This window comes from Octopus sinensis, linkage group LG7 (genome assembly GCF_006345805.1).
Source record: "Octopus sinensis linkage group LG7, ASM634580v1, whole genome shotgun sequence".
In the NCBI taxonomy this organism is placed as follows: domain Eukaryota; kingdom Metazoa; phylum Mollusca; class Cephalopoda; order Octopoda; family Octopodidae; genus Octopus; species Octopus sinensis.
In genome coordinates, this window is record NC_043003.1 from 87646573 (window position 1) to 87671572 (window position 25000).

The following is a 25000-nucleotide window of genomic DNA, read 5'->3' on the forward strand; positions in this document are numbered from 1 at the left end:
ACGGAGTGGTTGGCGTTAGGAAGGGCATCCAGCCGTAGAAACTCTGCCAGATTCAGACTGGAGCCTGGAGCGGCCCCTGGCTTCCCAGACCCGGTCGAACCGTCCAACCCGTGCTAGCGCGGAAAGCGGACGTTAAACGATGATGATGATGATGATGATGATGATGATATATCATGTTATATCTTTTAAAGATTTATATACATATTTACTTACATTTTGTTGGATGGCCATTGACTGTTCAGATAGAGAAGAATTGGAGCGAGGTGGCAAGCAAGGTAGCTCTCCTAACTCACACCTGGTCTGAGCGGAGGCTGTCCTTGAAAGGGAGGACAGAAGTTGCAGAGGTGTTTATCGCTTCTCTAATTACTTACCACCTGACCATCGTGCCTTGCCCTGATTCGTGGCTGAGCAAGCTGGAACACATACTCTTTGTGAAGTATTTGTGAAGGGGCAGCAGACCTCTTGTAAGGCGCTCCATCTGCTGCCAAAAGCCGCTGAAGGGTGGGCTAGGGATGCCATGGCTAAAAATGCACTCAGGCTTAGGCACCTCTGGCTTTACCGGGATGGTGAGCAAGTATGGTCTCCGTTCATCAAGCTGTTATTTCCACAGTTCACATTGTTTACCGAACTGGACCCATGGATCAAGTGTAGACTGAGGTTGGGTATGTGGCATGCAGAGTGCCATCAGGCACTCGTGCTTCTCTCCCAGTTGGACAATGCCGGTGGCAGGGGTACTACCTCGTTTGTAGGGTTTGTAGAGTTAGCTGGCCAACCTATTCCAAAGAACATTCGGGCCAGGGCATATGAATAATTACCAAAAGTCCCTGGCCAGGCAATGTTACATAGAAGCTTTACTGGTTCAAGATAAGCTGTTTAGACATGGGTGTGCGCCTTTGCTGGTTTGTGCAAGATGCGAGCAGGACAGTGAAACTGTCCTGCACGCAATTATGCAATGCCCCAAAGTGACTGAACTCTGGGCTTATGTCAAACACCTGCTGTTGCACTCAAGAAGACTACAACAGTCGAGTGAATCTGTAATTAAGATCATTCCGCTGCCCTCCCTGTTTTCTCTTGGTAGTTGCTGTTGTTAAAAAGGTAGTATGGAAGACGAGAGTGAAAGGAATTGCAACAGGCATGTTCATCTCCAGTCTTGAGCTAATCAACTTTTTCGTTTTCCACATGAAATAGAAAATAAGGCTGGAGAAGAAATGCCTGTTGCAAAGTGTGTTTCATAAAAAATGGAAGTCTGTAGCAAGTATGTTGCGACTGAAAGAACCTGTCTAAATGAGAACAAAAAGAGGACAAAGCAAAGTCTTCAGTATGAGTATGTGGTTTGTGGGGTTGACCACATCCTCTGCTTCATTTTTTGTAAATCACTCATTCTCATTTAAACGTATGTATTTTAATTGTTTGTTTATTCATACATTTCGTCCCATTCGATCCCCTGACCCCAATGTTTGTTTTGTCTATCCTCATATTGTCCCCTCCTTTTCTCAACCTCATGGTTAATAAAGATTTGACTGTTCAGGAGTTCATTCGCCCTTTGACAAGTCTTATTTTTCATTCAAGCAAGCCTGGTGGGGTTGCTAGTTTAGTCGCCGATGATTTGACCATGCAAGAAGTTGTACTGGATCACATATTCTGTCAGGTTACTCTTAAGAGCTACTGATAACATATAATCCAGTACAACTTTTAACAAGGTCTGGTCATCGTCGACTAAACTGGCAACCCCACCAGGCTTGCTTAGTGAGGAGGGTGTTGTTGGACACCCTATGGGATGAAAAATAAGGCCCATCAGAAGGTGGATGAACTCCTGAACAGTCAATGGCCATCCAACAAAATATATACACACACACACACATATATATATATACATATATATATCCACATATATATATACATAAAGATATATACATATAGATACACACACACACATATATATATATATATATATACATACTTATATATATACTAGCAGTATCGCCCGGCGTTGCTCGGGTTGTAAGGGAAATAACTATATAAGCATTTTTAGATAGTTATAGCCAAAAAATAGCAAAAAAATGCATTAAAGATTGAAAAAAAATTAAGGTAAATTTTTTTTTAAATCGTTGACACATCGTAGATATTTTTAGAGAGTTACTTCCCTTATATAAAAGCGAAAAAATGCATTAAAATGGAAAAATATGATGGTAAATTTTTTTTAAATCGTAGACTCATTGTAGACGCACGCTAATACCCAGAAGGGCTCGATATGAATCACGACTATAAGATACCCGCTTTTGGTTAAACTGCACCGCAAAATGTGGGAGTAGTTACAAATCTAAATTGTAGGAGACAGACACACAACTTCACTCTTATATAAAGATGCTTTTTTTTTTTCAGTCATAGAGTTAGATTTATGAAGGTCTTCAGTAGAAAATCCTTCGAATTCTGACTCGCTGCTTGATATAATGAAATTCGTATCCATTTTTTGTCAGAATTACAAATTTTGAAAACACAATAGGAACAAATTTCGGAAAAAAATCTCCCATAATTCACGGAATTAAAATTACACTTCGATTTTTGTACAAAACTGTAGTTGAAGTGTTACGAAGTATAATACGTGTTTTCACGAATGTACTAAAGAGATTTGCTCTGATATTCTCATTTAAATATGAATAGGTAAATTCGGGCGGCTTGGTAACGAAAGGGTTAAACGGATGCATACATTTATTAATCTCTTATTATAATAACTATATATAAGTGTCGTCTGTTTATACATAAACACTGTTTCATACTGCAATTATATATACATATATCTATATATAATATTATATAATAAAATATATACAGAGTAAAATAAAAACCAATTTACCTTTTCTGTCCGTCCGTGTGTCTTTGCAAATGTGTTGGAATGATAAGTGAGTTGTGTTTTGGTGTTTTGGCGCCTTTTTTACTAATAACAAACACACACGTGTTTGTATGTAGTTGTATGTGTATGTAGTTGTATATGTATGTGTATGCGTGTGTGTGAGGAATGACACACACACACTCACGCACGCACACATGTACATCAATGCTTTCGGAGTGATATGTTAAAATATTGAGTTTTCTCGAATTTTGTCTTAATTGGGGGTGAAATTGAAAGAAATATATTATGGCATGAGCGAATGGAGTACTTTGAAAAATCTTAGGTAAATTCTAATTGAAGAAATTGTGTGAGGAGTAAATGGTTATGTATTTATTTGTTTCTGTTTGCTGTGTTTTTTTATTTTTGAGTAGTGGTTTAAATACTTTCAGTTTAGTCTTCCTCAAATCACTCTGTTGCTATTTACTTTCATTTTATTCGTTGCACACTGTGTGTGTGCGTTTGCGTGTGGTGTAAACCAGACTAAGAAAAGCATTTGACACACACACCAGAATGTGAGTTTTCTGTAAATTTTGCTTAATTGGAGTTTAAATTTTAAAAACTGGACCTGGCATGACGCGATGCATTCTACTCTTAAAAATGCTAGGTAAATTGTAATTGAAGAAATCCTATATTGTAGATTTCTATAACTCCCAAAGGGAGGCAGATAAAACCTGCCTTTTATAATAAGAGATATACACATACATATATATATATATATATATATATATATATATACAAATACATATATATATATATATATATATACACATATATATACAGACACAGAAGCCAGCTCCGCCTCGACTGGCTTCTGTGTCGGTGGCACATAAAAAGCACCATCCGAATCGTGGCCGAAGCCAGTGCCGCTTCGACTGGCTTCCGTGCCGGTGGCACATAAAATGCACCAATCCGACCGTGGCCGATGCCAGCCTCGCCTGGCACCAGTGCAGGTGGCACGTAAAAAGCACCCATTACATTCACAGAGTGGTTGGCGTTAGGAAGGGCATCCAGCTGTAGAAACATTGCCAGATAAGACCGGAGCCTGGTGCAGCCTTCTGGCTTCCCAGATCCCCGGTCGAACCGTCCAACCCATACTAGCATGGAGAACGGACGTTAAACGATGATGATGATGACATATACACACACACACATATATATATATGAAAGAGAGAGAGAGAGACAAACAGTCAATAGGTGAGATCCAGAAATCCTCACTATAGAAAGTACATAGTAGAACTCAAATGATTTGAAGTTATACTCTGAAGTCTTTATCGAAGATTAAGTCTGTAGGTAAAGAGTGGTTATAAGAAAAATGCATGTGAGATGATATGGCTTTAGTGATGGCTACAAACAGGGCTTGATATATGAAAAAAACATACATACACACACACACACGAGGGGTGCTGAAAAGTTCCCCACTTGGGTAAAATAAAATATAGGAGAATCATTTAATTATGATTTTATTCAACATATTCCCCTTTTAGATTCACACAGTTATTGCAGCAGTCCTTCAGTTTCTCTAAGCTCTGTAAAGATCTCAGAAGGTTCCCTTCAAACCAGAAACTTTTCAGTACTCTCTCATATATATGTGTGTGTGTGTGTGTGTGTGTATGTATATATATATATATATATATATATCATCATCATATATATGAGAGAGAGAGAGAAACTGAAAAATATTCAGATGAACACTCATGTATGAGCATATAGATGTTTATATATTTACAAAATAAATTTACATGGAGTACAAAAAATACAGAAAACTAACAGGAAATGGCATGGTATTTTAAGTCCAACAACTCTTTCTGGGTGCTTGGAATTACATAATAGTTGTAATGGGGTGCACAAAAAGTCAAGTATATGCAACCAGCAGAGGATTTGTATAAATATTATAACACCAGCCTCCTTAACCAGGGTAGAATTATTGGCAAAATAGCGATTTACATCATGGTGCGAGAAAATTTAAGGGTAGAGTAGAAGAGGAAGGTAAATAAAGCACATACAAGGTAAATAAAAGTACATACATAGGCAGTTCAGAGGAGGAGGGAGTTTTAAAACAGAAAGGGCAAGAAGAAGCAGGAGATGCAGAAAAGGGAGATGTTTAACTTGTCACCAGTACACAACTGTATCTGCAGTTAGGCACTACTATGTTTCTTACTCCACTTAGCTAACAAGCTCTGTATCATCTGATGCAACTTCTCCTTTTCTCATCATTCCCCTCACCTCTACTAAAGATAACCTTTCCTTCTCAAAACTGCAAATCCTTGGTAAAACACTCTTTGCTGATGCTTTCCCTACATGCAATCAGCCGACAAAGCTCAAGTTGAGTATTGACTGCAAAAGCTTTGGAAAGCAAGTCAAAGTTACAAGCATTTTGCTAATGACCTTAATCCTTGGATTAAATAAAAAAAAAAAATCCTTTCTACTATAAGCACAAGACCTGAAATTTAAGGGGAGAGAACTAGTTTTAACATTGACCCCAGTGTTTCGCTGGTACTTAATTTATCGACCCCAAAAGGACAAAAGGCAAAGTTGACCCCATCAGAATTTGAACTCAGAACATAAAAACAGATGAAATGCCGCTAAGCATTTTACCCAGCATGCTCATGATTCTGCCAGTTTGCCACCTTAATGATAATAATAATAATAATAATAGAAGTAACCAACTAACTAATGCAAAAAAACATAATGTCTTTCAAAGAAGTATGTACATGTCACAAGATCACATCATCTTTGCAGTGTAGTTTGGATTTCTAATGTCTACTGTGGAAGAAAAAAGTGAAACCTCAATTGGAGATTTTTCATTTGTTTCAGTCACTGGCCTGCAACCAAGCTGTGACACCACTTTGAAGAGTTCAGTTGAATAAACTGACCCTACTATATATTTTAAGTCTGATACTTATTCTATCAGTTACAATGATATAAACTCTTTCAGGTGGTGAAGGGGAGGACAAATGCAAACACTTGCATACATATACATGGTAGGCTTTCACACAGTTTCTGCTTACCAAATCTATTCACCGGGCATTAGTCAACCCAAAACTAAAGAAGCTACTTGCTACTGTGCAGTGGACTGAACTTGAAACCATGTGATTACATAGCAGACTTTTTAATCATAAACTCATACTTGCACCTATATATAATATATACAGGCATAGCTCTGTGGTAAGAAGTTTGCTTCTCAACTACATGGTTCCAGGTGTGGCATCTAGAGCAAGTGTCTTCTGTTATAACCCTGAGCTGATCAAAGTCTAACAAGTGGATTTGGTAGACTGTAACTAAAAGAAGCCCATCATATAATAAGGGCTGTAGTTAAATGACTGCAAAGTAAAAGAACACATACACACACCACACACACACATATATATAGTAAATCCAAAAAAGAAGAACAAACACAAAAAAAACAACAACATGAGGATGTGGTACATGTAAATTATTAGCAGACGCTCAGGGAAGGAAAGAAAGATGGGTTAACGTTTCAAGCAAACGCTCTTCTTTGGAAACAATAGAAAGGAAGATGGAGGAAGAAAATCACCAACGATTCACATGTGGTTACATTTATATATTATATATATTAGTTCGCCCCATAAATAATAGTGTTTTTATACTTCTTTTATTTTTCAAAATTAAGATAAACAAAGTTCTTTTTTAATCTAAAATATATTTTCCTTCATTTTCTACAACGCTCTTCCATCTATCTGGTAGACTTGCAAGGCCCCTCTTCCAAAATTCACTTGTCCGTAATGAAAAATACTCTTCAAATACTGTTCTGACCTCGTCTGCAGAATATATATTTTTTCTGTCCAAATGATTTTGAAGACTGCAGAATCAGAATTAGATGGGGCAATGTCCGGTGAATATGGTGGGTGAAGCATTGTTTACCATTCAAACTGCTCCAGCCTTTGGAATGTCATCCTTGTTGTATGTAGCCGAGCATTACCCTGATGAAAGAATACCATTCATCTTGAAACCAAAGATGTTTGTTTTTCTTCTAGCGCTGACTAAAGCTACTCACAGCAGATCTTTGTTATCATTTGGTTTGGGTTTAAAAGTTCAAAGTGGACTAAACCTTTCATATCGCACCAAACCGATAACAACACCCTACATGGGTGAAGACCTTCTTTAGCCTGGGGTGCTGGTGCTTCTTCTTTTCCTGCCCACTGTCTTTGGTGCTTGACATTTTTACAGAGAACCCATTTCTCATCACCAGTCACTATTCAGTCCAAAAAAGGTTCATTCGCAAGACATGATAGAAAAGAAGAGCACACCTTCACTCTCTGCATGCTATTAGACTCAGAAAATTTGTGAGGAACCCATTCACTCAATTTGCTGACTTTCCCAATGGCACACAGGTGTCAATGAATGGTTGAATGACCAAATCCAAACTTTTCCCCTAGTTCCTCAACAATTACACCAGGGTTTGCAGGACATCCTCATTGAGCTCTATAGATCTTTCAGGATGGGGCTCGTCTTCTATATAATCCATGATTATATAGAGATGATGGCCTTATAGTCACCCAGAATTTAAATGGCCATGAATTAGATAAGCTTAGGAAGGATCTAATTGTTCTCTTCCAAAGGATGAGCTTATGGATTACGATAGATACTAACCATAAAAGTGTAGATTTCTTAGATATAAATTTAGATTTACAGTCAGATAAATTCAAACCTTACTGTAAGCCTAATAATAAGTTATCTTATATTAGCAAAGAATCCAATCATCTGGCAGTTATTCTTAGGAACTTAGTCAGTAACGTTGGTAGACGAATATTGTCAATTTCTTCACATGAGGCAGCATTTCAAAATGCTGCACCCTTTTATAATAGCACATTAAGGAATAGTGGATTCTCTGAGAAGATCCAGTATAACCAACTTGATGCTACCATTAATGCAACACATAGAACTATGACAAGGAGGGTTTTGTGGTTCAACCGAGCTGTTAATATGGCTGTAAAAACAAATGTAGGTAGGGAATTCTTAGAATTACTCTCTAGACAATTTCAAGCTAACCATAAGTTTTATAGAATATTTAATAGAAAAATGCTTAAGATCAGCTATTCTTGTTGCAAAAACTTTGCCTCTTTCATTAACCAACACAACAATAAGATAATTGCAAATAACCACACTGCCGATTCTTTTCCCAAGAATTACAATTGCAAAGATGGGACCTCCTGTCTGTTAGAAGGAAAATGTCTGGAGAGGAATTGTGTATAGAGCCAAAGTGCAAATAGAAGGCTCACATGAATATAGAACTTACACAGGGGCTTCTGAAAATACTTTCAAGTACCGATTTTATTCTCATAGAAATTTCTTCCAATACCCCAAAAATAGGACAAAGACCAGCCTGGCAAAATATGTCTGGGAATTAAAAGAAAATGAAACCTGGCCTTTCAACGTGACATAGAGATTTTTGTACATGCGTATGGTTGTGTGCATATATGTATATGTGTATTTGTGCGTATATTTATGTCTTACATATATGCCTGCATATGTATGTAACTATGTGCATGCATCTGTGTATTTTGCTGTATATATGTATATTATAGCTGGTCTAGTATGGGTATATACTGTTGTAAATTATTTATGTCATGCAGTATGAAAATGTTAATTTTAGTGTATTAATTGATTTGTATTTCCTATGTAATTATTTACAATATGCACTTCAAATCCACTCTTCAATTTAAAGTTTTCTTTGATTTTACAGAAGGATGAATTTATATTGAATTCATTTATTTTGTCCATTGTATGCTTCAGACCGTTAATTGAAAGGACCAATGAAACGAATCCATTTTTAAGGGTGTCTCCTTTAACTAGTTTTGATTATATCGTTATTTCTGTTCCATTTTGACAAAACTGTTGACCAAGGTTCCCTCCTATTTATCATAGTCCTCCAGGCAATAACGGAGGAATTCAAGACAGGATGCTCCTGGGAGCTCCTCTATGCTAACGACCTTGCTCTAATTGCTGAGTCACTATCAGAACTAGAGGAAAAGCTTCAAGTGTGAAAACAAGGATTAGAATTGAAGGGCCTAGCTAAAACCAAAGTCCTAATAAGTAGGAAGGCAGGTAAACCACAAATCCCTTCAGGTAGATGGCCCTGCTCGATCTATAGAAAAAGCGTAGGTAGAGACTCCATAAGATGTACCCAGTGTAAGCTATGGACACATAAGAGGTGCAGCAATATCAAAGGAAGGCTAACTGGTGCTCAGGAGCAATAAACACTGAAAATATGCAGAGTACAATTTCCGCCACATTCCAGGAAGAAAAACTAGAAGTAATTGATAGCTTCCGTTACCTAGGTGACCAAGTCAGTAGCGGAGGAGGGTGCGCTGAAAGTGTAGCTGCTAGAATAAGAATAGCTAGGGCAAAGTTCAGAGAGCTCTTAACTCTGCTGGTGATAAAGGGCCTCTCGCGCAGAGTAAAAGGTAGACTGTATGATGCATGTGTATGAACAGCCATGCTACATGGCAATGAAACATGGGCTGTGACTGCTGAGGACATGCGTAAGCTTGCAAGGAATGAAGCCAGTATGATCCGATGGATGTGTAATGTCAGTGTTCATACTCGACAGTGTTAGTGCCCTGAGAGAAAAGTTGGACCTAAGAAACATCAGATGTGGTATGCAAGAGAGACGACTGTGCTGGTATGGCCATGTGGAGAGAATGGATGTGGATAGCTGTGTGAAAAAGTACCACACCCTAGCGGTTGAGGGAACCTGTGGAAGAGGTAGATCTAGGAAGACCTGGGATGAGGTGGTGAAGCACGACCTTCGAATATTGGGCCTCGCTGAGGCAATGACTAGTGACCGAGACCTTTAGAAATATGCTGTGCTTGAGAAGACTCAGTAAGCTCAAGTGAGACCATAACCTCGTGGCCTATGCCAGGGGTGTAACCAGCCCACTTATGCATACCTTTCCTTCATTGGACATTAAACTCTGCTTGGGAAGACCTGTTGAGACAAGTGAAATCGAAATCAAATTCGATGACTGGCATCCATGCTAGTGGAGCGCAAAGAGTACCATACGAGCATGATTGTTGCCAGAGCAACAAGCTGGCCTCTGTGCCGGTGGCACGTAAAAAACACCATTCGAGCGTGATCATTACCTGCATCGCCTTACTGGCACTTGTGCTGGTGGCACATGAAAAAACATTCGAACGAGGTTGTTGCCAGTGCCACTGGACTGTCTCCTGTGCAAGTGGCACATAAAAAGCACCATTTGAGCGTGGCTGTTGCCAATACCACCTGACTGGCCCTCATGCCGGTGGCACGTAAAAGCAGCCACTACACTCTCGGAATGGTTGGCGTTAGGAAGGGCATCCAGCTGTAGAAACTCTGCTAGATCAGATTGAAGTCTGGTGCAGCCATCTGGTTCGCCAGACCCCAGTCAAATCGTCCAACCCATGCTAGCATGGAAAGCGGACATTAAACAATGATGATGATGATGATGTCAAACGAACAAGAACATGAAACTCTGAGTAACAGCTTTTGTTATATTTCTGCTGCTTTTAAATAAAGTGTATGTATATATATATATATGGTGGAAGTCACCTTTGTGTGTATGGGGGTTAGTTTGTCTATATCCCTGTAACTTAGTGGTTCAACAAAGAGAGACTGATAGCAAGCTTAAAATGGTGTCAATTTGTTCTACTAAACCCTTCAAGATAGTGCCCTAGTGTGGCCGTAGTCCAATAACTGAAACAAGTAAAACTAAAAAAATATGTATATGTTAATCATATATCATTTATAAAGAGAACACTACAGTGTTTATAAAGCTACATTATCAACAATATTAACTGATGAAAAGGAAACAAACTTATTAGAATATACCACAATGCATAAACTAATATCGTGGCCATAATCATAGAAGCGCTACTAGCTATTTAAAAAGCTCTCAGAACACATTAGAGTTAAAAAGAAACTAAAAAAAAATACTTCTTCTAATTAACTAATTAACAGAAAATAGAACATAAAATATCAATAAAACAGTTCTGACATACTTTTCTATCTTCTGAAGAGAGCTGGTTCTTCAACATATCTGGATTATTGAATGTCCATTCCCAGGACTGACAGGTAAAATATGTCAGTATGCCCAATGTTCGGTGCAGCCGGTTGTAAATTTTTACCATTCTACAGAGAAATGAAGAAAGACAAATTAGAATACTTATGAAATTGTCAACATATATTTTAAAAGTCTTAACTGATACATTAGTTATGTATTCCAAAGATCAGAATGTTCTGGTTCCCAAAGTTTTATTTTTTAGTGTTTAGCACTATCAACATGATATTTGACTCCTCTCACCATTCAACTCTCCTTCTTTACATCAAAACAAGGTTAGATATGCTGTTGGCTCAGTGATAGAGGCAAATCAAAGAAGACAAGAGAAAAGATGGTGAGATCAGATCTTAGTTGTAGAGTGTTATAGATAAGTCAAAGCTGTAATGAAATGAATGGTACACACAAAAATATGCCATTATGAACCTATCCATCACAGAAAAGTAGACATTAAAATAGTGAAAATGATGATGTCTGGTGTTTTATCCTGTGTACTATGCATTTACGTTTAGGAACCATTGCTATCTTTCTCCACTTATTACTGCTTTCTGCCCTCCCAATGAGTCATAATGAACCTAAGCATTATACACAACACGTTCATTACTGTTACTAGCAGAAAGGTTGCCCTCTGGACTGTTTTCTGTCAGTTGCTAAGTGATATTTACACATTTGAGTAATTTTTCTTGTATACTACATGAAATTTTCCTTTATGTCATCTAACAGTACTCACTCCCCCAGTAAATTTAGGGTGTAACTACAGAAGTGTGTCCTCTGAATCTGTTTTCTCATAACTTTCTGCAAAATGGATATTTACTAATGGAAGTTTCTACAAATACATTTCAGATGGTGTAGATTACAATCATATTGGAATTTGTTGTGAAAAACTTTTCTTTTTGGGAGAGGAATTTGTTTCTTCATAGCTTTCAGAAGAATAGATATTTTTTAATAAAATTTTCAACAAATAACTTCCAGATGGTTTAGACAATGTTTATATATAAGAATTTAATGTGGTAAAAAGTGCGTGTGTGTGTGTGTGTATGAAAGAGAGAGAGAGGGAGAGAAAGAGAGAGAGAGAGAGAGAGAGAGAGAGAGAGAGAGAGAGAGAGAGAGAGAGAGAGAGAGAGAGAGAGAGAGAGAGATTTTAGGCATCTCAGCTTTGCTTTTCTGATACACTTTGATGATTTAATTACAATTATGTTGCCAGAAAAAAAAAATAATTACTTTTGAGACCCATGTGATTACAGCTACTTCTAGCATACTTAATGACCGCATAGAGGATGACCCACATTTCAGTTTGTTTAAAAGAGAGAGATTAAGATTGCAATAAAATAATGAAAAACATGTATTCAATAATTAGTGTTAGCATTGTACTATCCTTTCTACAAAGATTTCTTTCAGAGCCTTTTTGAGAAAGGGTGGAGTAGTTCTCAAAAGTAATTTTTTCAACATAACTGTAATTAAATTCATCATCGTCGTTTAACGTCCGTTTCCCATGCTGGCATGGGTTGGATGGTTTGAATGAGGGTCGGCGAGCCAGAAGGCTGCACCAGTCTCCAATCTGATCTGGTAAAGTTTCTACAGCTGGATGCCCTTCCTAAATCCAACCACTCTGAGAGTGTAGTGGGTGCTTTTACGTGCCACTCATGTAGTGCTGGCACTGGCCATGTTCAAATGGTGTTTTTTATGTGCCACCTACACAGGAGCCAGTCTACACAGCGACAACCACGCTCAAATGGTGCTTATTTTTACATGCCACCGGCATGAGAGCCAGTCAGCAGCCCTGGCAACGATCACACTCAAATGGTGCTTTTAACATTCCACTGGCATGGGTGCCAATCAGGCAATACTGTCATCAGCCACAACAGCAATTTCACTTGCCTCAACAGGTCTTCGCAAGCAGAGTTCATTGTCCAATGATTGAAGGGTACTCTTAAATGAGCTGGTTATACAGCACTGGCATGGTTATAGTCTCACTTGGCTTGCTGGGTCTTCTGAAGCACAGCATATCTCCAAATGTCTCGGTCACTAGTCATTGCCTCAGTGAGGCCTAATGTTCGAAGGTTGTGCTTCACCACCTCATTCCAGGTCTTCCTGGGTCTACCGCTTCCGTTAGTTCCCTCAACTGCTAGGGTGTGACACTTTTTTACACAGCTCTCCTCATCCATTCACAACACATGACCATACCTGCACAGTCGTCTCTCTTGCACACCACATCTGATGCTTCTTGGGTCCAACTTTTCTCTCAAGGTATTAACACTCTGTCGAGTATGCACACTGACATTACACATCCATCGGAGCATACTGGCTTCATTCCTTGCAAGCTTACGCACGTCCTCAGCAGTCACTGCCCATGTTCCACTGCCATGTAGCATGGCTGTTCGTACACATGCATCAAACAGTCTACCTTTTACTCTGAGTGAGAGGCCTTTTGTCACCAGCAGAGATAAGAGCTCTCTGAACTTTGCCCGGGCTATTCTTATTCTAGCAGCTACACTTTCAGCATACCCTCCCCTGCTACTGATTTGGGCACCTAGGTAATGGAAGCTATCAATTACTTCTAGTTTTTCTTCCTGGAATGTGGCGAAAGTTGTTCTCTGCACATTTTCAGTGTTTATTGCTCCTGAGCATCTGCCACATACAAAAACTATCTTCCCAGTTAGCCTTCCTTTGATATTACTGCACTTCTTATGTGTCCATAGTTTACACTGGGTACATCTTGTGGAGTCTCTACCTACGCCTTTTCTACTGATCGAGCAGGGCCGTCTACATGAAGGGATTTGTGGTTTGACTGCCTTCCAGCTAACTAAGACTTTGGTTTTTGCTAGGTTGACTCTAAGGCCTTTCGATTCTAATCTTTGCTTCCACACCTGAAACTTCTCTAGTTCTGATAGTGACTCAGCATTCAAATTATATTGAGATACATGAAATATCCCCCTCCCCATGCTTTTCACACTAAACTCTTGTATAATCAGAACTTACACCATCTGAAAAGTATTTATCATTTATCTTTTACTTGTTTCAGGCATTTGATTGTGGTATTCCTGGGGCACCACCTTGAAGAATTTTAGTCAAATGAATCGGCCCCAGTAATATCTTTTAAAGGACTGGTACTTAATCTATTGTTCTCTTTTGCCAAACAGCTATGTTATGTAGACATAAACACAGACACAAAGACACACACACACACACACACACACAAAACAAGCTTCTTTCAGTTTCCAAATTGACTCCCAAGGTTTTGGTTGGCCCAAGGCTATAGTAGAAAACATTTGCCCAAGATGCCATGTAGTAGAATTGAATCCAGAGCAAACTTCTCACCACACAGCCAAGCCTACATCAAAGAAAATTTCACAAAAACATGCCCATTTTCCTAAACCTTGTAAGGAAAGAGAGTCAAGGAGGCATGTGAAGTATCTTAAACTCCTCTCCTGCCACCTCTGAAAATGTTTTTCATAACAAATTCTGCTATAATTATAATCTAAACAATCTGAAGGATATTTATAGAAAATTTCATGAAATAATATCCATCCTTCTGAAATTTAAAGCAAACAAAATCAGTAGGGAGAGGTATACTTGTGTACATGTGTCCAAATGACATAAGCAAATTAGAAGCACTTCTTTCTATTTCTTCAAAAGGCATAGAAGTGGCTGTGTGGTAAGTAGTTTGCTTACCAACCACATGGTTCCGGATTCAGTCCCACTGCGTGGCACCTTGGGCAAGTGTCTTCTACTATAGCCTCAGGCCGACCAAAGCCTTGAGTGGATTTGGTAGACGGAAACTGAAAGAAGCATGTTGTATATATATATATGTGTGCTTGTATATGTGTGTGTGTGTTTGTCCCCCCAACATCGCTTGACAACCAATGCTGGTGTGTTTACGTCCCCATAACTTAGCAGTTCGGCAAAAGAGATGAATAGAATAAGTACTAAGCTTACAAAGAATAAGTCCTGGGGTTGATTTGCTTGACTAAAGGCGGTGCTCCAGCATAGCCACAGTCAAATGACTGAAACAAGTAAAAAAAAAAATAAAAAGAGAGAGTAAACACCCAACAAATATAAAAGGCCTGTGGAATCAACAGAATTTGGCTGATGCTGGATTAAACTTATAATTTGTAGAAAGTAGCACTGCAAATATTTGGGCAGCCTTTATATTTCCAGGAATATTTAATAAAATTAATTTTGCGATTGAAGTATGTACTTGAAATATTCTATAATAAAAGAAACATAAAAACCACATTTTGATAAAAATATATCAAGACTGAGATTTTATAAAAAATTTCCAGTCTTTGATAATTGCTTTTTAGTAAAAGTTACATAATCCAAACTATTTAATAAAGATAAGCTAATGTTAGCTTGGAAAGATTGAAATCCAAAAACATGAGGTACAAAGCTGCATACTACCAAGTCCTTGGTCTAGCTCTATGACTTCTGCCTAGCCAGCCCCTGCCTAGCCAGCCCCTGCCAAGCTGTCCAACCCATGCCAGCATGGAAAATGGACGTTAAATGATGATGATGATGAAATAACATATCTAAGATATGCACAATACATAATGTACCTAACATATGTAACATATCGAACATATGTAACAGATCTGACATATGTAACATACCTAACTTAAAAGGATTGGCTTAAAAGTTCATAGGCTGACCAAATACTCTTATGTGATGTGACCAAATGAGGTTTATTTTTCAACATAGACCCCTTTGTGGTTCACAGTCTTCTTCCATCTGTGTTACAGAGCTTGGATTTCATTGGTGAAGAACCTTTCATCCTGTTGGTCAAAAATGTCATCAACAGCAAATATGACATCATCACTGCAATACTGGTTCCCAGCCAAGTGCTTTTTCATGCTAGAGAACAGATGATAGTCAGATGGAGCCAAATCAGGAGAATAAGGAGGGCAATCAACTAGTTCAAAGCTTTAATTGAGCACAGCAGCCATTGAAACCAATGACTTGTGTGCTGGAGCATTGTCTTGATGAAACAAGACTCCTTTTGTCAGTTTTCCAGAGAGTTCTATCTTGATAGCCTTTCATAACTGTCTCAGCAAGTTGGCATAGTACCCTCCATTGATGGTGTGGCCTTTTTGAAGATAATCATTAAACAATGCCTTTTGCATCCCAACAGAACTGACGTCATCACCTTCCCTGCAGATGAAATGACTTTGGCCTTCTTTGGAGCAGATAAGAATAGTCTCTTTGTTTCTGGTTGAAAGTGATGAATTCAACACTCATCCTGACTCAGAAAACATTCAAGGAAATCAGCTGGATCTACCCGAAACAATCTCAGATTTTCCTGTGGTGTGAGGATGTGGCAGAAACTTTTGTCATGCCAAGTTCATTGAGCAGAATATTCTCAACTCTCTCATGGGATATGCTAATAGCATTAGTTATTTGATTTATAGTCAATCACCTGTCATCCATCACCATGCAATAAACATGATCATTGTTTTCCTCAGTGGTGACAATTTCAGGATATCTAGACCTCGGGTCATCTTCAAGAGTCTCTTTTCCCCTTTGAAATTCAGCTGCCCACTTTTGCATTGTTGATAAAACTGGAGTGTAATTGCCTAATGTGGCAACCATATCAGCATGAATGTCCAAGGAGGTTAAACCCTTTTTCTACAGGTACTTGATAATAGCACAATGCCAAATTTTGTCCATTTTTAAGAGAAGGGGGCTACTAGTTACTTTTGAAGTGTTCTTTGAACAGTCAGATGTCAGTTGACCTAGAAAGATATAATGCAGTTATTAATAAGAAGAGCTAAAATTAAAGTATGCAAGATTTCACAGCTCTAGCATCACTCCTTCATAGTCAGCCTCTGAACTTTTCAACCCACCCTTGTATATAACATATGTAATACACCTAACTTATATAATGTATGTAAAAATATATTTAATGTGTCTAACATATGTAATATACCTAACAAATATAACATACTTAATACATGAAATTTAACAAACATCTAACATACTTAACATATGTAACATCTAACATGTGTAACATACCTAACTTATCTTACATACCTAACATGCATAACATATTTAACATAATCAACATATGTAACATAACATGTAACAACATATGTAATATACCTAATATATCTAACATAAGTAACATATCTAAGATATCTAACATTTGCTCTTTGACAGCAGACCACCACTCTCCTCAAATGTTATTGGTTACTAATTATCTGTACATACCTTGGTTTTTTACCCAAAAGGCTGTAGCCCAGATCTGTAAGGTAGGCAGGGATCATGTGACTGACAAATACCCAATAGTCATGTAGAAAACTGTCATTAAAAAAGAAAAAAAATCACAAATATGCCATAGGTTAAAGGAAGAAAACATTTTGTTATTTATGTTTGAACCGAAGGAATTTTTGAATAGTCAATTTAAACATAAAAGTATTCAAATCATTTTTCTAGCACTTACCATTACAATATATAATCTAATAACATAGCTTCTACATGGTCTTTCAATTTGCTAGAAATAGCAGCAAAAGCTCCTTCAAATCATACCCTAGCATCTTAAGTAAAGAATAGAAAATCACAAGATTGTCACAATAGGAATGCTTCTGATGACAAATCTGCTCAATGAAGGGCTGACCATTAGTTAAATAATATATGATAAACTTCTTAAGTTGAAAAATACCATAAATAGAAAATAATATTAACCTGTTATTTGTCATGGTAACATTGGGTCTTCGAAAGGCTGCTTCTAAAGGAGTTTTCTTGAAAAAGTTCAATACAATACTCTCTACAAAAAAAAAATGAAAACAAAAATTCTATTCTTCAAAATGGCCACCATAATTAAAACAAAACCAATCTATCAGAAGGCATACAAAATTATCAAATCCATCAGTCACCTTTCTGAATTTAGTAAGGGTTTCTGATGAAACCCTTACTAAGTATTTGACTGGTACTTTATTTTATTGATCCCAAAAGGATGAAATGCTAAGATGACCTTCACAGAATTTGAACTCAAAGTATAAAGAGCCGGAAGAAATGCCACTAAGTATTTTGTTTGACTTGCAAACCACCTTAGATGCTAGTTTCTTTTATTGGCCACAAAGGTCAAAGACACTGAGAACAATATCAAAGGATGAAATACAATACAAGGATGGGTTTGCAGTATTCAAAAAGGAATCAACAACAATAAGGACATATCAAAAGATATGAAAATTGAATTAAAAGAAACAAAATAAATTCCTCAATAGGGTAATAGTCCACCCAGGGAAAATTTCACACAATAAGGCCAAGATTACTCAGCTGTCTGAAGGCATTGAAACAGCCCTTTCTCAATTTCTTTCCTCTTATTTAGAAAAGCATACTTAGGGTAAGCCCATTCAGACTCAGTATTGTTGCCATTCTCATTCACCTTTCAATACAAACACTAGAAAGCAACACCTCTCTCTCTCTACCCTCACCTTCCTCTTCCAATGATACTTGAAGGAATTGATGAGAGCTTGGCAAGTAAGGAAAGTACATGTCTTCAAACCATTCAGACAAGTCTGCCTCAGCCCCAAGACAGAGAAAGGCTTGCCTCTCTTCCCTGCCAAAAGAAGATGGTACATCAATTTTTACTACAGATTCGACAAACAGCTACATTTTTCTACATGTGACAGCAGCTGTTTGACATAATCCCACAATTCATTAATGCATAAACACTGAACGATGGGACACAGAAAGGTCTCATCCTTTTGCATACATTTCAGCATTTCAGATAGGTTCAGATGTTGGTACTTCCATGCACAAAGAGCTTGCTTCAAGCAGGTTAATTCCTCCCTCTTCCTGCAGCACTACCATACCAAAAGACTTTTGAAAATTGTCCAGTCCCCAGCCTGAAGGTCCTCCAGAAGAGAATGCTCATACTCAATTCCAGGCCACCATCATCCATAGCCCTCCATAAAAATTAAGAGTTGCCCTCTCCCCACCACTAACAGTCAGGGAAAAGGAAGAGGACCAGCAGCAGCAGTTTTTGATAAAGTATACCGTATATAGTGTATTAAGTCAAATTCACCACAATAATTATCCCTCAAAGCTTACTAACTTAAACAACCAAAAAAATGAACCTTTGTGTGTCAGTGTACTTACCCATTTCTCCCCAGGTGAATGGATTTACAGAACCAGTAGTACAATGATAAATTAAAATTGAAGGGGGTTTGACCAGGGCTGTGTACCATCCCACTGTTATCATCAAGTTCACTGGAATGTCAACAGGGACAATATCTGCAACAGCCTTGAATTCGCATTTTACAGAGCGTAGAATTCCTTTACCAGCCTGTACAAAGATAAGAATAACAAAGAGTGTGTGTGTGTGTGTGCATTTGTCTGTGTGCAAGATTTGTTGACCAAAAGAGAAGAAAGGAAGTGTGCGTGTGTGTTGAGTCTCAAATATGATTCATGACTGAGCCAAATAGTGGTGTTTTCTTGCTGATCCAGATCTATGACAATATAGGGAAAAAAACATACCGTATTTTGACAAGTATAAGGAACCCTTGTGTACAAGGAAACCCCCAATTTTGGGGGCTTAAAATTTGGAAGAAAGGGATTATAATATTATCCATGTATAAGAAACTCCCACATTTTTATAACTTAATTTTTGACAAAAAGGGGTTCCTTATACATGTTAAAATACAGTATATCATCATCACCATCATTTTACGTTTTCAATGTTAGCATTGGTTGGATGATTTGACAGATTTTAAAGGGTTGGAGGATGACATGGTCTCTATGGCTAGATGTCCTTGCTAACACTAACACTTTTACAAACTGCACTGGGTGCATATTTTCATAGCACCAGCACTAGTGAGGTTATCATGTCATCAAGATGACCTCTTAAGCCTTGTGTTGTTGCTGCTTAATTAGGTTTCCCAACTACATACACAAACATCAGGCATAGTTCTGTTTGATTCCCAACCATGTAGTTTTGTGTTCAGCCTACTGGACAGTACCTTGGATAAGTCCTGACTAACCAAAGTCTTGTGAATGGATTTGGTAGAAGAAAACTGAAAGAAGCCCATGTAGGTGCACTTGCATCTGTGTCTTTATTTACATTTAGGGCCTGTGAAAATTGCTATGACCAGTGTTATAGTTATTTCTCTTGCAAACAAATCACCTGCTCACTTTATGTCTTAAAAATGCATGAAATAAGAAGTACCTGAGATTGAAAACAGGCAAGGACATCTAGCTGTAAACGAATGCTTCAATAATATACTCCTCTAGCCCATGTCAGCAGGGAAAATGGATGTCAAAAAAGAAAAAAGCAGCAGCACCAAACTCTTATCCACCAAAGACCAAGTATAAGATCACTTGCAACTGATTTTAGTGACCCCAGCATGGTATATTCCAATGAGTAATCATCATCATTTTAATATCCAGTTTTCCATGCTTGTATGGGTTGGACACAAGCTATTGAAGCAGATTTTCTGTTGCCAACTCTGACCTATTTCTAAGCAAGGTAATATTTCCAATATTTTCCTATGGCTGGACATGTTTCTGTGGAAGATTGGAAATAAAGGACACTGCTTGTATGACAGTGACACATGATGTCAAGACAAACAGGCAATAACACTCACACACACTGGGTTTCTTTTAGTTTCTGTCTACCAAATCTACTCACAAGGCTTTGGTCAACCCAGGGGTATAGTAGAAGGCATTTCTCAAAAGTAGCATGCAAGCTTCTTAACCACATATCCATGCCTATGCTTGTATACACACAAACATAAATCAAATACAAGTGGTGGTTTGTATCAGCAAAAATTGTATTTATTGATAAAATATAAAGTGTTGATCTTGGTCCAACATCTTGAGATTAGATCCCTGCTACGTCTTTATGTTTTCTGGGCCTGCCTCTGATATGGGTGTCTACCACTGTCAGAATAATTTTACTCAGCAGATGTTATTTTCTTTGCATCATATATAAGCCAGTGTGGCTGCTTTTCCTGCCCTGTATTAATTGAGAAATTAACTTTTCTCAGCTCACTCAAACAACCAACAGATCGTACTGAGCTCATTTTCCCCAAGTTTTTGCTGGTTTTCTTTATTCCATGCCCAACAATACACCATTATATTTATTATATATGTTTCACAGATAGAAACATTTTGTTGTTTAGCCCACAAGTCAATCCTGACCAAAAAGACCTACAAAAGTTCCAATTGTGACTCAATGTCATCTAGCATTTTTATAAGATGATAGATGCAATTAGGAGATTTTGTTACTTTTAGCAGGTCCAACAATCTTGCAGATACACCTTCATTGCTAGAGAAAGCCTTTGTCTTTCTTTAACATCAGACCAGCCTTAACTGAGCAGATCAAAGGTATTTCATCTATGTCCATGTTAATTTCCTTTCCAGGCCCATATGCATACACCAAATAAGACAAGATGATGTAGCTGCTATTTTTAGTAAGTTGAGCAGTTCTACAGAGACTCCCTCATTGACTCAGAAACTAACTCTTCATTAATAATGATGTTACTCTGAACTTCTCCCCATTCCTTACTCTATTATATTCTCTCTACATCTACCTCCATGCCTAGTTATGACACTAATTAGCAGAAACTACATCTAACTGATAATCTTAACATTCTATAGACTATATTTCATACATCTGCTGCTTTAAAATTTCAATACTCTGTCATTGAAAAGAAATATACTCGAAATTTCAGAAGTTTTAGGACAAATGGAAATTACTTACAGCAAGATAGAGGCCACTTGGTCCATTGAAATTATCAATCCAACCCTGTAAAATAAAATATTAGAATTATTATACTAACAAGTTTTTTAGGTAAGTGTCTTCTGTTATAACCTGTGTCAACAAGTGCCTTGAGAATAAATTTGGTAGATGGAAACTGTACTGAGCTCATTGTGTGTGTGCATGCGTGTGTGAGAGAGAGAGAGAGAGTGTGTGTGTGTATGTGAGTGTGTGCGTGCTTGTGTGTGTCATCATCATCATCATCATTTCATGTCTATTTTCCTTGCTGGTATGGGTTAGAAGGTTCAACAGAATCTGACATTATTCCCCAGTGTTTACTTTAGTATAGTTTCTAATGCCAACTACTTTACAGTGTTTACTAGGTGCATTTTTGTAGCACCAACATGAGTAAAGACTATTTCACAACTTGCAAGGCTAATAGCCTAAAATAGCCCCTATAGATGAAGGAGAACAGAAGAGATGAAGTGCAATGTTTCTAAGTGGGGAGAGAAGCAATGGTAGGTAAGATGAAAGGAACAGATTTATAATTACAACAGGTTGGTAATGGAGAGAGTAACAAAGCAGTAGACTAGTATTTTTGCTGACAATGTTGCTTGATATACACACTGACAAAGAATTCCATAAAGTGAACTAAGAAACTTAGATTATAAACACTAGTCGGAGGGTACACACATACACTTAAGTGTGTGTGTGCATGAGTGAATATTTACATTCTGCATTTCTCTTATATATGTAATATAATCCATAGTCTTCGGATTTTTTAAAGTGTGCTGGGCCACTGGTTTAAATTGATATTAATTAATAATATTCATTTCTACCCTCATTATTTAACTTTTAAATAGCCATGTTCTCTAACTGGTAAATTCGCTGTGGAAATTTATCAACTGCAGAGCTCTTTCTGATTTCAGTGCGCCAAAATGAAGACCTTTGAAATAGACCCTGATACATATTTGGCAGAACTTTATACACGTTATCTTTCGAGAGGACATATTGCGTCTAGTTCTGCAAATTATAAGGCCTTATAGTCACCCATAATTTAAACGGCCATAAATTAGATAAGCTTAGGAAGCATCTAATTGTTCTCTTCCAAAGGATGGGTTTATGGATTACGATAGATACTAACCATAAAAGTGTAGATTTTTTAGATATAAATTTGGATTTAAGGTCGGATAAATTTAAACCTTACCGTAAGCCTAATGATAAGCTATCTTATATTAGCAAAGAATCCAATCATCCACCAGTTATTCTTAGGAACTTAGTAATGTAGGTAGATGAATATCGTCAATTTCTTCGGATGAGGCATTCCAAAATGCCGCGCCTTATTACAATAGTGCATTAAGGAATAGTGGATTCTCTGAGAAGATCCAGTATAACCAACTTAATGCTAGCAGTAATGCTATACATAGAACTAGGACTAGGAAAGTTTTGTGGTTTAATCCAGCTTTCAATATGAACGTAAAAACAAATATAGGTAGGAAATTCTTAAAATTAGTCTCTAGGCATTTTCAACCTGACCATGAGTTTTGTAGAATATTTAATAGAAGAACATTTAACATCAGCTATTCTTGCTGCAGAAACTAATAATTATAGCGCTGATTCTCTTCTTAAAAACTGTAATTGCAAAGATGGAAGGAAAATGTCTGGAGAAAGGAATCGTGTATAGAGCCAAAGTGCAGATAGAAGGCTTACACGAATATAGAACTTATACTGGGGCTTCTGAAAATTCTTTCAAAACCTGATTCTATTCACATAAAAATTCCTTCAGATACCCCAAAAATAGGATGAAGACCAGCCTGGCAAGATATGTTTGGGAATTAAAAGAAAAAGAAGCCCAACCTTTCAATGTGACATGGAGTATTTTGGATAGAGCTGCACCGTACAGACATGGTGCACATAAAAGACTCATCGAATGTGATTTATGCCTGCTGAAAAATATTTCATTTTATTCCAGGTCAATAACTCTTTAAATCAAAGATGTGAACTCTTGAATTCCTGCAGGCACGCAGCTAAATTTAAAAGGTCGTCTAGCAATATACCATATGGATAGTGTATATTTTTGATTCTTGGACTAGTTTTTAATCACACTGTTTCTTATTATGCATGATTTATTTCACATTGCAAAGTTATTTTATATATTTCTCCATATTTCTTCAGGAAAATTTTCGACTGTTATATACAATTATTATTTTCTTGTTTAAGATTCTGCTTTTATTTTATTTCATTTTATTGTATTTTATAAACCCATTTTAATCGTTTAATTTATAGATAATTTGATATAGGGTGTTCTATTTTGCATGTCTTTTATCCGAATTTTATTATTATGCACTCAGCAATTTTTTAAATAATGACCTAGACATGTTTTTATGTGGATGTCTGTATTGTAGGCATGCATATGTATTCGTATGTATGCACCTATGTATATGTGTAAGTAAGCATGTATGTTTATGCATGTATTCACTTGGATTTGTGTGGATGTGTATTTACGTACTTATTTCCATATATTTATATGTGTGTTCTTATATGTGTATTTATTGCTAATATACACTTTTATATACACATGTATACGTACTTATTTCCATATATTTATATGTGTGTTCTTATATGTGTATTTATTGCTAATATACACTTTTATATACACATGTATACGTAATATTATTTTTGTGTACGTTTGTTATGCATATTCAGCCTCCTATCCTTCTTCCTTTCCTTCATTACAAAAAAGTATTTTTTCTCCCCTATTCGTTACTTGTATAGAGTCCTTTAACTTTGCGCGCCCTTCCCCTTCTCTTACTCACTTCTTTAGCTAACTGTTATATACAAGATCCTTCCCTTTTCTTTTTCTTTCCCTCTCTCTGCATTTTACTTCTCGTCTATATGTATACACCAAGTCATTTTTGCATGTGGGCTAGATTGCATACATATGTATATGTGTATTTGTGTGTATATTTATGTCTTACATATATGTATCTGCATATGTATGTAGTCTGTGTATATTCATCTGTGTATTTTGATGTATATATGTATATTGATGGTTTAGTATGCGTATATACTGTTGCAAAATATTTAAATCTTTAATGTATTAATTGCATTAATCGAATTATATTTCGTATATAATTATTTACAATATGTATTTTGAATCCTCTCCTCGATTTAAGGTTTTCCTCGATTATTATAATAGGATGAATTTATATTGAATTAATTTATTTTGTTTATTGCAGGCTTAAGACCGTTAATTCAAAGGACCAATGAAACAAATCCATTTTTACAGGTTTTTTTCTTTAACTACTTTTGATCATATCGTTATTTCTTTTCTATTTTAACAAAATTGTCCAACGAACG

The 25000-nt window shown here is 37.1% G+C and overlaps 1 protein-coding gene across 1 annotated transcript in view; it reads right to left on the bottom strand.

Annotated features, from left to right (window-relative positions):
• Positions 1–7873: 7873 nt before the first annotated feature.
• The window catches only part of LOC115214055 (fatty acyl-CoA reductase 1), a 148493-nt gene continuing 131366 nt past the window's right edge, over positions 7874–25000 (bottom strand). Inside the window, exons 7-12 of the mRNA XM_029783095.2 lie at positions 21644–21688; positions 19042–19228; positions 17623–17704; positions 17149–17238; positions 10889–11018; positions 7874–8065 (exon numbers count right to left, since the gene is read on the bottom strand). Of these exons, the coding sequence (XP_029638955.2) occupies positions 7874–8065; positions 10889–11018; positions 17149–17238; positions 17623–17704; positions 19042–19228; positions 21644–21688 (726 nt within the window). The remainder of the gene's footprint in view (positions 8066–10888; positions 11019–17148; positions 17239–17622; positions 17705–19041; positions 19229–21643; positions 21689–25000) is intronic.